The sequence below is a fragment of the Spermophilus citellus genome (genome assembly GCF_964194105.1).
Source record: "Spermophilus citellus genome assembly, chromosome: X".
NCBI lineage: Eukaryota > Metazoa > Chordata > Mammalia > Rodentia > Sciuridae > Spermophilus > Spermophilus citellus.
The window spans coordinates 125774305-125787573 of NC_138190.1; the positions used below are offsets into that span (position 1 = coordinate 125774305).

The 13269-nt window shown below is 37.2% G+C and overlaps 1 protein-coding gene across 5 annotated transcripts in view; it reads left to right on the forward strand.

Moving 5' to 3' along the window:
* Positions 1-4423: 4423 nt before the first annotated feature.
* OCRL (OCRL inositol polyphosphate-5-phosphatase) overlaps positions 4424-13269 on the forward strand; it is a 63736-nt gene continuing 54890 nt past the window's right edge. For 3 of the 5 annotated variants that reach the window (XM_081277590.1, XM_081277593.1, XM_081277589.1), the window contains exons 1-3: positions 4431-4656; positions 4926-4996; positions 9349-9428. In XM_081277590.1, the coding sequence (XP_081133716.1) occupies positions 4618-4656; positions 4926-4996; positions 9349-9428 (190 nt within the window). In that variant the 5' untranslated portion in view covers positions 4431-4617. Of the gene's footprint in view, positions 4657-4876; positions 4997-9348; positions 9429-13269 lie in introns of all 5 variants that reach the window. The other 2 variants (XM_081277591.1, XM_081277592.1) reach the window with 2 other exon arrangements.

A 13269-nucleotide genomic window follows, 5' to 3' on the forward strand; every position in this document is an offset into this window, starting at 1 on the left:
AATTGTATTTTGCAAACAAATAACCTAATCAATAAATGGGCCTAGGAACTGAACACACTTTTCAGATGATGATATGCAATTAATCAAGAAATATATGAAAAATGTTCAACATCTCTAGCAATTAGAGATATGCAAATCAAAATTACTCCAAGATTTCATCTCACTCTAGTCAGAATGGCAGCTATTATGAAAACAAACATCAATAAGTGATGGCAAGGATGTGGGGGAAAGGGGCACACTCATACATTGCTGGTGGGACTGCAAATTGTTGCAGCCCATATGGAAAGCAGTATGGAGATTCCTTGGAAAACTGGGAATGGAATCACCATTTGATCCAGCTATTCCACTTCTCAATTTATACCAAAGGACTTAAAAACAGCATACTACATGGACACAGCCACATCGATGTTTATAGCAGCACAATTCACAATAGCTAAACTGTAGAGCCAACCCAGATATGTTTCAGTAGATGAATGGATAAAGAAAATGTGGTATATATACACAATGGAATATTACTCAGCATTAAAAAAGAATAAAATCATGGCATTTGCAAGTAAATGGATGGAGTTAGATAATATAATGCTAAGTTAGCCAATCCCAAAAAAACAAATACTGAGTGTTTTCTGTGGTGTAAGGTGGCTGATTCATAATGGGGATGGGGGCCGTGGGAGGAATAGATGAACTTTAGATAGGGCAGAAGGGAAGGGAGCAGGAATGGGGGTAGGAAAGGCAGTGGAGTGAGACAGACATCATTACCCTAACTACGTATATGAAAACATGAATGGTATGACTCTACTTTGTATTCAACCAGAGACATGGAAAACTGTGCTCTATTTGTGTAATATGAATTGAATTGCATTCTGTGGCCATATATAACAAATTAGAATAAATTAAAAAACAAAAAAGTATATTTTACTTCTTTTTTAATTTCTAAACTTCTTCAATATGTGGTCTCCTATTTCCATTTTCTCATGACACAGCCCCTCCCCACCCAATTCCCTTTATTCTTGCTTCTATCCTCATGGCTTATTATTATTATTTTTTAAAATTTTTAGTTGTAGGTATACACCTACAACTAAAATATCTTTATTAAACTGAAATATCTTTATTTCATTTTTATGTGGTGCTGAGGATCAAACCCAGTGCCTCACGTGTGCTAGGTGAGCACTCTACCACTGAGCCACAACCCCAGCCTGTGGCTTATTATTTTTTAAAAAAAAAATTTAGTTGTAGATGAACATTGTACCTTTATTTTATTTATTTATTTATCTGTGGTGCTGAGGATCGAACCCAGTGCTTCACACGTGCTAGACAAGTGCTCTATCACTGAGCCACAACCCCAAGCCCCTCATGGCTTATTGATAATACACATTGAACAGTCTCCAGTAAACTCCCTGACTCATCCAAAAAAGTTTCTTGAGCCCCATTTTCCTTCGCCTATTGTCAGCATTTGACACTACTAACCCTCTCCCATAGATATATTCTTTATTTTTTATTTCATCAATTACAAACAATTCTAATTCAGGAAAGCACACAGAATAACATAACCAATAAACATACCTACCACCAAATTTTAGCAAATCTTGCAACATCAACTTTCAGATTGTTGCAAGAAATAAATATTACAGATGTAGTTCATATTTACTGTATAATCCTCAATCTCAGTCTTCTAACCCTTCCTTAAATTTGGTGGTTGTGCCCTTCATGTTTTAAATTTGGTCATTATATATCTATGTAGCCACTGGCAACCAATGATATTTTCAAACTTATAAATATTATATAGTATATGTTTTGCAATTTGCTTTCTGCTCATTGTTATATTTTTGAGATTTAACTGTTACTACATATACCTCAAACTCATTCATTTTAATTTCAAAATAATATTTAACTTCATCAATACCATGTTTATTTATCCATTCATATGCCAATAAGTATTTAATTTGCTTCCTTTTTTGAGATTACAAATAATATAGCAATGAACATTATTTTCTTTGTCATTTTGTGCACAGAGATTAGAGTTTTCCCAGGGTCTATACCTAGAAATGGAATTTGTGAGTTGAAGGGTATTAAATTCTCAACTTTATTAGACATTTTTATATTGCTGTTCACAGCAATTCTACCAACTTATACTCCTTCTAGCATCATATTAGAGATCTATCTGTTCAACATCCTCAGAAACACTTGGTGTTATCTAACTTTAAAAGTTTTTGCCAAATCAATGGTTGTGGAATGATCTCATGATTTCATTTTTAAATTTCCCTGAATAGTAATATAGTTAATTATCCTATCATGTCTTTATTAACCATTTGGGTTTCATTGACTATGAATTGCTTATTCATACATTTAGTCAATGTTCCTACTAGGTTTCTTTCCTTTTCTAACTTATTTATCAGAGTTCTTATATAACCTGAATACTAATTCATTCTTTTTATCAATATTTTTCTAGCATCTACTTTACTCTAGGAATGGTTCTAGGCACTGATAACAAAACAGACAAAACTATTTACCCTCATGGAACTAATGTCCTAGTGGAGGAAGTTAAATGACCAACAAGACTGATAAAAAAAATTAGACTAGTGGATAGTGATAAATCCTTTGAATAAAAATAAACAGGGAAGAAGGATAGGGAATGTGTTTATGGAACTAGAAAGAGGGGATTGTTGATTTGTTATTTTAAGTAAAGTGGTCTAGGAAGACCTCACTGACAAAAGTGACATGTCAGCAAAGAGCTGAAGGAGATGAGAGTGCAGCCAGAGTAAACAGAAAGTTCAAAGGCCCTGAGGCAAGAGTGTGCCTGACAAGTCCTAGGAAAAGCAAGGAGCCAGTATGATTAAGCACAGCAAGTTGGAAGGAGTGGAAGGAGAGCAAGTCAGAAGGTGATGACAGATATATAGGACCTCATAGATTACCCTTTGTTGAAAAATATCTTCTCCCACTCTGTGGCTTGTCTCTTGTTTATATTGTCACGAAACACATCCATTTTGAAATTTAATATAACTGAAGGTATCATTCTCACTCTCTATTTCAAGATCATAAAAATATTCTATTTTCTTTTTCTTTGTTGGGCAGTGGGATTACAGGGCCTTGTGTATGCTGTCACCAAGCCCCCTACCATTTTCTTCTGAAAGTGGTAAAGTTTTGCTTTTAACATTTAGATCTTTTAAACTACCTGGAATTAATTTTCCCTCTATGATTTGAGTTAGGGCTCTAATTTCATAACTTTCCATATGAAAAATCTGTAGTCTCTTGCTGGGTGCAGTGGTGCATCCCTGAAATCCCGGTGACTCAAGAGGCTGAGACAGGAGGATCGGATCATGAGTTCAAAGCTAGCTTCAGCAAAAAGCAAAGCACTAAGCAACTCAGTGATACCCTGTCTCTAATAAAATACAAAATAGGGCTGGGGATATGACTCGGTGGTTGAGGGCCCCTGAGTTCAATCTCCAGTATGCCTTCCCCCCAAAAAATCAATAGTCTCACTACCATTTAGTAAATAATCCATCCTCTCCCCAATGATCTGAAATGCCACATATTTTGAATATCAATTTTCCATATATGTGCAGATCTGTCTTGAGGCTCTGGATTCAGTTCTATTGGTCTATTTCCATACTACATTTTTAATTATATAGGTTTAAAGTCAGTTTTGATATCTAGTTAAGTATAGATTCTGGAGCAAGTGTATAAAACAATTGAAGCATTGTTTTGGGAAGAATATTTTTGTGGCTGTCAACAAAGTAAAAAAGTCAAAGGGGAGATTAAAGCCAATAGAATTTATTCGGGAAAAATGCAGCAACCCAGATAGGACATCAAGGGCTTACAATTAAGTGATAGCAGTGTGAAAGGAGAGAAAAAGGATCAAAAAGACATTCCAAAGAAAATATTAACAAGGCTTCTTAACGGTTTGGATACAGAGATTAGGAGAGGGAAGAAAGCATGTGGTTTTGAGGTTTCAGGGCTGGGTGGCTGTCTGAAATGATGAACTTGTTTTGTTACACAGTGTTCTTTTGACAAAGTGATATATTAGGTAAGGGATATATACTGGAACTTTGCTTGCTTAGAGATGACCCAGAGGGAATGCAAAGAAGGAGCAAAGGTCTGAGGTTTGAGAAATATTTCAATTTAGGAGTTGGAAAAAAGAAGAGGAAGGGTAGAACACCTGATAAGTGAGAAAACCAACACAGTACATCATAACTTTAATAAGGGTGTTTTTTCTTTTGTTTTTGGCTGTATGATGCGGATTATATTGGTCCAACATGTTTGAGTTCCCTCATAGGTATGGCCGTGTTCTCTTTCTATAGAATTTTCAAAGTCCTCCGGTGCATTTGAAATATATTCCTTGCTGGATGTGGTCAAGAAGCCCCCAATCCCTTGGGTCACTGGCTGTAGTTCCCCATGTTGGCCGCAGGGGGCGGAATCTGCGGCGGCCTGGAAAACTGGCTGGGGCGCAAGGCGCCGCTCTCTCTCTGGTCCTGCAAGCTCTCGCCTCCCGGCTCCCAGCTCCGAAGCGGAGCTGTTTCTCAAACAACGCGCAGCAGAAGCGGGTTGGTGTCAGGACGCTGGAGGCAGTGTCATTGGAGCCACCCGCAGTCCGCAGCCCCACTAACTCTGCAGGCCTCCGGGATGGAGCCGCCGCTCCCAGTCGGAGCCCAGCCCCTTGCTGTATCCGCCTAAGAGAAAGGGGGAGGGGAGGCCGCAATGGGCCGGGGGTGGGGGTCTGGGGGACTGCGGAACACCGCTGGGCGGGGGCGCTACGAGGCCCTGAGGCTGAACCTAGCAGGGGAGAGGGCCAGCACCGGAGGCGACGTTTGCGGGGGATGGGGAAGGACGGTCAGAGGGGCGGGAGACTCCCACCGCCCCACAACACGTTTCCGCTGCACAGCTGCCCTTCTGAAAAGAAGACCCTTGACTAGCGCCTGCATACTATCGAGGGTTTGGAGATGAAGGGTCCTCTCCGGGAGCCCTGCGCCCTGACCCTAGCCCAGAGGAACGGGCAATATGAGTAAGTAACCACCTGATTCCCACAGAATGGAGCCTTCCATTACCTCCCAAGCTTTACCCGCGACGGGCCACCCACCGTCCTCCCACTGAGGCCACGCGGGCAACAGGTTCATGCCCCAGGTGTGAAGTGTGAGTGCTCCCTAACCACGAAGCTTTGTCCCCAAGTTGCAAGCCAGTAGATTGCTCCCGGCAGTATGTTCAGTGGAAAGACTCAGTGGGCGGGGTAGCAGGAAGCCTGGGTTCTTAGTTCCTGCCCCTGCAACTGATGTATGTTGTGTAACCTTGGGCAAGTCTATAGGCTTTTTTTCTGCGCCCCAGTTTTCTCATCAGTTGAATAAAAAAATCAGCTGCCTTGCTTTATAGCCTTTGGAGGTATATCTGGGGAATAATAAATGCAAACGTTTACAAAAGTAAATGTCTATGGAAATGCTGCATTGTAAATGTTACAGACTTGTCTTAATCCCATTCAACTGGTTCCTCCAGTCCCCCCACCCTTTTATTCCACTTGTTTGAAGGCATATTCATTAATTCAGTAGTGGGTTAGTGTAGTCCAGTAACTGCCTTACTTGACTGTTGGGAAGAAAAGGTAATGAAACATGTAGAAATATAAATTATATTTGGCATTCTGTCAGTGAGTGCTACTTCCCATTTGCCCTGAACATAGGAGTTCAGTATATACTGTTGACTTATTGAGCAAATGATCATTTTGATGAACTATCACCATATTTATTCATCTTACTCCCTTGCCACTAACTCTTCATCTTTAAACTATCCATGATGACCATTACATTGTCATAGGGCCCTATCCCTGTATGCTCCCAGTCCACTTCTCTTGGTTGTTCACTGGTTTCTTAAAATCACATATTTTCACGGTTTAAAAATGGATAATCAGTTAAATCTTCATGTCTCCTAATACTGAATTCTTCATAAAAACTATTTTCTCAATCCCTACTTTTTAATCCTCTATTTATGCAAATTTATGTAGAAGAAATTCCCTCTAGCCTAGCCTGCACTTAGCTAAAACTATTGGTGCCACTATAATAGGACTTCAACTGGTTCTATGAAGTAGCTATTTCCTAGGTTTTGCTTGGTCAATTCTGTTGATGTGAGAAATTCATGCTGTTTTTCCCAGATTTTGTCAAATCCTTGAAGACCGACCAGTGTAATAAAACTAAATTCAACAGGAAAGTGAATTGAAGAGTAAAATACCACTTCCACCTCTAGAGTTTAGAATGGAGTGGAAAGATGTGACCTTTGGGCAAACCAGTAAATTTTTTTGTGTCTTCTGTAAAAACAAAATTGCAAGTGATGAATAGAATAGCTACATTGTTGAAATGATCATAACCAAATATGTAGTCTCTTGGTTTAGTAGGTTTGGAACTCCATTCAGCCAATAAAGAGTGAGCAGCTGGCCTGGACATAAGTGCCTCATCCTATCTGGGCTCTTGTACTAAAAGAATATCTCAACTTGGAGGAGTAGTTCTCCTGACTATTTGTGTCCTCCCCACAGAGTAATTGAATTCTTGAGTTCTAATTTTGTTAACTTATGAGAATGTAGCAACAATTAACAGTTGCTTTCTTCATATGGGCAAGATACTGTTTAAGGCACTTTGTATTAATTAATTAATTTAACTCATAATTTTATCATCATCACTCCCCCCTTTTTTTTACAGATACAGGAATTGAGGCACAGAGAGGTTATCACTTGTTCACAAGAAGTATCATAGCTGAGATCTGAACCTGTGCAACATATTTCAGAATTACATTGAGAAATAATTTACTAGTGACACCTAATGCCATAATACCATCTATAATCCTCAAATTATTTTATCTTAAGTGCCTTCTCTGGCTTGGGTGTCCAAAACTTTTTGCTTTTTTTCCATTTTATTCTGGGACTTGAAACCTGTCTTAATCTTTAGATCTGTGGTTCCTACTATCAATGATAGAATAAATTTACTTAGAGACCAATTACGAATAATTTTTTTAACTAATCACACACCAAGATTCATTTTTGCAAGGCTAATAGTTTATGAGAGAAACTGTTATTTGACCTTTGTTGAACAAATCTTAGGGATAATGCTGGGTTGGCATTCATAATTTGCCACTTTTTTTTGTGTTTGAGAACTCCTAAGTTTCTATTTCTATTGTTTTGCCATATGCCTATGTATGTATTTTTTGTGGTACTGGGAATTGAACCCAGGGATGCTCTACCACTGAGCTAAATGACCAGAACTTTTTATTTTTAATTTTGAGATAGGATCTCACTAAGTTTCCCAAACTGGCCTTGAACTCTTGATCCTCCTGCCTCAGCTTCCTGTCACTGGGATTATAGGCATGTAACCCTCATCCACCTATGTCTATTATTTTGAATCACTCTGTTTGTAAATGAATAATTATGTTTCAATAGATTTGTATGCTTCTCCCTTGCCTTATTCTTTTGCTACAATTTATTTAGTGGTTAACATACAGTGTATATTCAATAAATGTTTGTGGAATTCACTTAAATTCTCAGCTTATCTTTGTTTGTGGTGTTTTAAAATAATAATAAAGCTTAACTGCGGAGAGTTAACCTTTACTACTGATGATCACCACCTTTTCTAATTTTCATATTTTGAGATTCTAGTGGTTTGTATTCATCTTCCTCAAAATAAGCTCTTCTTCCTTGACCCATGTTTCTTCTCAGCCTTTTATCTAGTTTTGGGTTTCTCTCTGGGTTTATAGGACTCTGTTCAAACCACAGACTTTCTAAGTTGAAAGAAGCCAGCCCCAAATTCCTGCAATCACTTTAAAATATAAACTCTTATAAATTAGGTAGACAGTATCAAAGCAGAAAAACATCATTAATACTTGTATTTCCCTTAGTTCTATTTAAGCAATTTCCCTGTGTTATCCCCTTCAGAGTTGACACATCTGAAAAAAATCCCCAAACAAGAATAAATCCCTCATAAAGTCAAATAAATAGAAAATAAGGCCTTCAAAACAATGACATTTTTAATGTTGGAAGTTGAAGAGTTATATTTAGAAATTCGCCTCTGTTTATATCTTAATTAAACTAGTTCACTTACTCATCCAGTATTTATTGAGCATCTGTTAGGCTGCAAACAAAATAGAATATGATAGGATCCTTGCTTTCAAGGAGCTCAAATCTTTGAGTAAGTGCTCAATTAGAAGGGCAAGTAAGTTGGGCATGGTGGCACATACAGATAATCCCAGCCTCTAGGGAGGCTAAGGCAGGAGGATCACAAGTTCAAGACCAGCCTCAGCAACTTTAGCAAGGCTAAGCAACTTATTGAGACCATGTCTCAAAATAAAACATAAAAAGGGCTGAGGATGTAGCTCAGTGGTTAAGTGCCCCTGGGTTCAATCCCTAGTACAAAAAAGGGCAAGAAAAGTGGATAAGGCCACTTGTTCTACTTGTGGTTGTCAAAGAAATCTTCACAGAGGAGGTGATATTTGAGCTGGGTCTCAGGAAAAAAAAGAAGAGTGTTCCAGGTAAAAAGAATGCCTGAAGAGTGCTTGACTTTGGAGAAGCTAGTTAATATTCAGAATGGCTGTTTACTCAGTAGTTTATACCTTTATTCTTGGCCACTAATGATAACTAATAAGTGAAAATTAGTATTTTAGGAGTACAGGTAGACTTAGAAGTCTTTCATTTCACCTGGGGAGCCAAGTTCAATCATGTTTACATAGAAATACCAGCATGAAACTGGAAACCAGAGTAGAAACACGGGGGATGTGAAGGCAATCTGATTTTGACATCTGGTATGTTGGTCACTGGAGTTATTTTGACTGATCCAGCTGATTGGGTACCCCTTCATATTCCTCTGTGAACCTGCATGTTTGTTTGAAGAGAGAACCATTCTTTGGTATAAAAAAAATCATAGGGATGAAATTTGAAAGCTAATGTACCACTTTTGAAATTTATTAATTTAACACATGTAAGTGTCTTTAATGTGCCAGACTCTGTGTTAGATGCTAGAAATACTGTGATGAAAAGACTACACCACCATTGTGTAGTTTACATCTAGCTATCCATTCTTCACTGGTATGCATACTCTGAAGGTATATACTTTGTACTTCATGCTCTTAAGACTGTGCACCATTTTTAGGACATAGAATATTATATGTTGTTTATGGCATATAGGACTCTATGGGTGTTCAGATGTTGATCACCATAACATCCTTTAACCCCAGAGAAGTATCTAGCTGTTATGTTGCTCAGATCCAGGGAACTAGATGCGGAAAATCTAATAAATGCAGATTAGATTTGTATACCAAGTCCAAACAATATTTTGTTGTTAAACATTTGGATTTTTCAGTAGCTATTCATTGATGCATTTTTCTGTTTCCTAGGTTAATAATCCAGTTGCATGAGAAGGAACAGCATGTCCAAGATATCATTCCTATAAATAGCCACTTCAGATGTGTTCAAGGTACTAGCTTTAATTGCTTAGCTAGTTTTATGTTTTTCCTTCATTGTTATTACATTGTATATGCCATACAAATTTAAATTTGTCACTGCAAGTAAAATGAAATATATTACTCTTTGCATAACAAGTTTACCTTACTAATTTACCACTGAGAAGATAAGTGATTTGTTTAAGAGTGCTGAAGGGTTAATATTGAAACATGTATAGATACCTACACCTGTTTCCCTAGCTGGGATTAGAAATGTATGTTGTCTATTACCTGTGTAGGTAGTCTTTTGTGTTTACTGACCTATATGTAGATTTAAAATGAAATAATTGGCTTAGTGGACACTCAGCTCATTATAAAGTATCAAGGTCATTTGGAGTCACAAATATTCAGTACTTTGTTCCCAATTTGAAATTAAGACATTTGGCAATATGCCTTGCCAAAGTGTAATACCTTACACTCCTATGCTGATTCCCAAAACTTAACGTTGGTAAATCAGAAGAAAATCAACTCTGGAGAGGAAGTATTTGGCTTTCCGCCCTCAAATATGGGGACTGAGCACAGAAAATCTGTTGTTTCATCTGTTACAATGAAACTCCAAAATTGGGAGATTTGTGTAGATTGTGTTGCTTCTGTCATCTCACGTTGCTTTAGAAAGGGAATTGATTACTTGAGAAGAAACGCATTATGTTTCCATCATGTCCAGTGGTTTTATCAGGCAGAAGTATTCTGTATCAATTGTAGCTTCTTGGAAAGCTTTAATCCTACCTTGCATAGATTCTTTGTATTGACTTTTTAAAAATCAAAACAGTAATATATGGGTATATACATAGATATATACACATATACTGTTTAAATATATATGGTGCACACACAAACACACACTCTCTGAAGTTTGGAAAGAACAGAACAACATAAAGAAAATGAGTCACATAAATTTCCATCCTTGAGACAAATGCCTAGTATTTTCCTTTTTTTACACATATAACTTTCAGGGTAAGTGGGACTTATCTTTTAAATATTTTTGTCTGTCCATATGCAATTATTATTATGAGTGCTTTCCATGCTATTAATGGCTATATACTATTGTTTTTAAAAATGTAATTAATCTCCTGTGATTGACATTTGGATTATTTTTCACTAATATATATGGTAATGTGATGAAAATCTTTTTATATAAATTTTCATGCACACCTTATTTTCTCAAGATTTATTCTTCTGGGCTGGGGATGTGGCTCAAGCGGTAGCACGCTCACCTGGCATGCGTGCGGCCCGGGTTCGATCCTCAGCACCACATACAAACAAAGATGTTGTATCCACCGAAATCTAAAAAATAAATATTAAAAAAACTCTCTCTCTCTCACTCTCTCTTTTTTTAAAGAAAAGATTTATTCTTCTAACAGAAAATAGCAGGTGTGACTTTTAAAATTATTATTTTTTTTAATTTGGTCTAATTAGTCATACATGACAGAATGCATGTTTACACATCATACATAAGTGGAGTATAACTTCTCATTCTTCTGGTTGTACATGATGTAGAATTATACTGGTTGTGTAATCATATATGCACATAGGGTAATAATGTCCTATTCATTCTACTATCCTTCCTGCCCACATACCCCTTCCCTTCACTCCCCTCTGTCTACTCTCAAGTATCTCTATTCTTCCCTAGCCCTCCCCTTATTGTGAATTAGCATCTGCATATTAGAAAACATTCTAACTTTGACTCTTTGGATTGGCTTATTTCCTGTAGCATGATATCCTCCAGCTCCATCCATTCACCAGCAAATGCCATAGTTTCATTCTTTTTTAAGGCTGATTAATATTCCATTGTGTATACATACCACATTTTCTTTATCCATTCATCTACTGAAGGGTATCTAGGTTGGTTCCACAATTTAGCTATTGCGAATTGTGCTGCTATAAACATTGATGTGGCTGTGTCCCTATAGTATGCTGTTTTTTTAAGTCCTTTGGGTATAAACCGAGGAGTGGGATAACTGGGTCAAATGGTGGTTCCATTCCCAATTTTCCAAGGAATCTCCATACTGCTTTCCAGATTGGTTGCACCAATTTGCAGTCCCACCAGCAATGTAAGAGCATGCCCTTTCCCCCACATCCTTGCCAACACTTATTGATGTTTGTATTCTTAATAGCTGCCATTCTGACTGGAGAGAGATGAAATCTCAGTGTAGTTTTGATTGTCATTCCTCTAATTGCAAGAGATGTTAAACATTTTTTCATATATTTCTTGATTGATTGTATATCATCTTCTGTGAAGTGCGTTCAGTTCCTTAGCACATTTATTTGTTTTATGGTGTTAAGACTTTTGAGTTCTTTATGTATCCTGGAGATTAACATCTATCTGAGATGCATTTGGTAAAGATTTTCTCCCATTCTGTAGGCTTTCTCTTCACGTTATTGATTATTTTCTTTGCTGTGAAGATTTTTAGTTTAATTCCATCCCATTTATTGAGTCTTGATTTTACTTCTTGCACTTTAGGAGTCTTGTTAAGGGAGTCGGTTCCTAAGCTGACACCTTGGAGATTTGGACCTACTTTTTCCTTCTGTTAGGTGCAGGGTCTCTGTTCTAGTGCCTAAGTCTTTGATCCACTTTGAGTTGAGATTTGTGTAGTGTGAAAGATAGGGGTTTAATTTCATTTTGTTATGTATGGATTTCCAGTTTTCCCAGCAGTGCCTTTGTCTAGTATGAGATAACTGTTATTCATGTGAGTTTGTCTCTGTGCTTCTATTCTGCACCATTAGTCTACATGTCTGTTTTGATGTCAGTACAATGCTGTTTTGTTACTATAGCTCTGTAGTGTAATTTAAGGTCTGGTATTGTGATGCCTCGTGCTTTACTTTTTTTGCTAAGGATTGCTGTGGTTATTCTGGGTCTCTTATTTTTCCAAATGAATTTCATGATTACTTTTTCTGTTTCTATGAAGAATGTCATTCGGGTTTTTTTTAATAGGAATTGTATTAAATCTGTATAACACTTTTGGTAGTATGGCCATTTTGATAATGTTAATTCTGCCTATCTGAGAGCATGAGAAATCTTTTCATCTTCTAAGGTCTTCTTCAATTTTTTTCTTTAGGGTTATGTAGTTTTCATTGTAGAGGTCTTTCACCTCTTTTCTTAGGTTGATTCCCAAATATTTTTTTTGAGGCTATTGTGAATGGGGTCATTTTCCTAGTTTCTCTTTCAGTGGAACACATTTGATTTATGGCTTGTTAATTTTATATCCTGCTACTTTGCTGAATTAATTTTTAAAATATTTTTATTTGTAGTTGGACACAATATTTTAATTTTATTTATTCATTTTTATGTGGTGCTGAGGATCAAACCCAGCACCTTGCACATCCTAGGCGAGTGCTCTACCACTGAGCCACAACCCCAGCCTCTGAATTCACTTATTCTACAAGTTTTCTAGTGGAATTTTTTGAGTCTTCTAAATATAGAATCATGTTGTCAGCAAATAGTGATAATAGCAGGTGTGACTTTTAAGATGGTATTTTGAAAAGAAAAGACAGTATTAAGAATTAAAAATACCTTTAATAGTTTCTACATTGTCTAGAAGAGTGAAGTCATAGCTATTGAGCCTGCCCTGTGTGAGTGAGACATATTAAGCAAGGTACCTGCATACCATAGTAAGTTGCTGTGGTTGCCTCACTTTTCAAGCTGTATCTCTGCACAGAAAAGTAAAAGAACTTGACTTCACAGTGTATCCTATTTGTTTTTTACCTTTTTTTTTTTTTACTGCTTCTAGGAACTCGTTTAGCCTGTTTCTCTTAGTATTGTTTTTAATAAAAAGCAGACGGCCAGATTGTAGTGATGCTTCTTGGGATCTGGAAAAT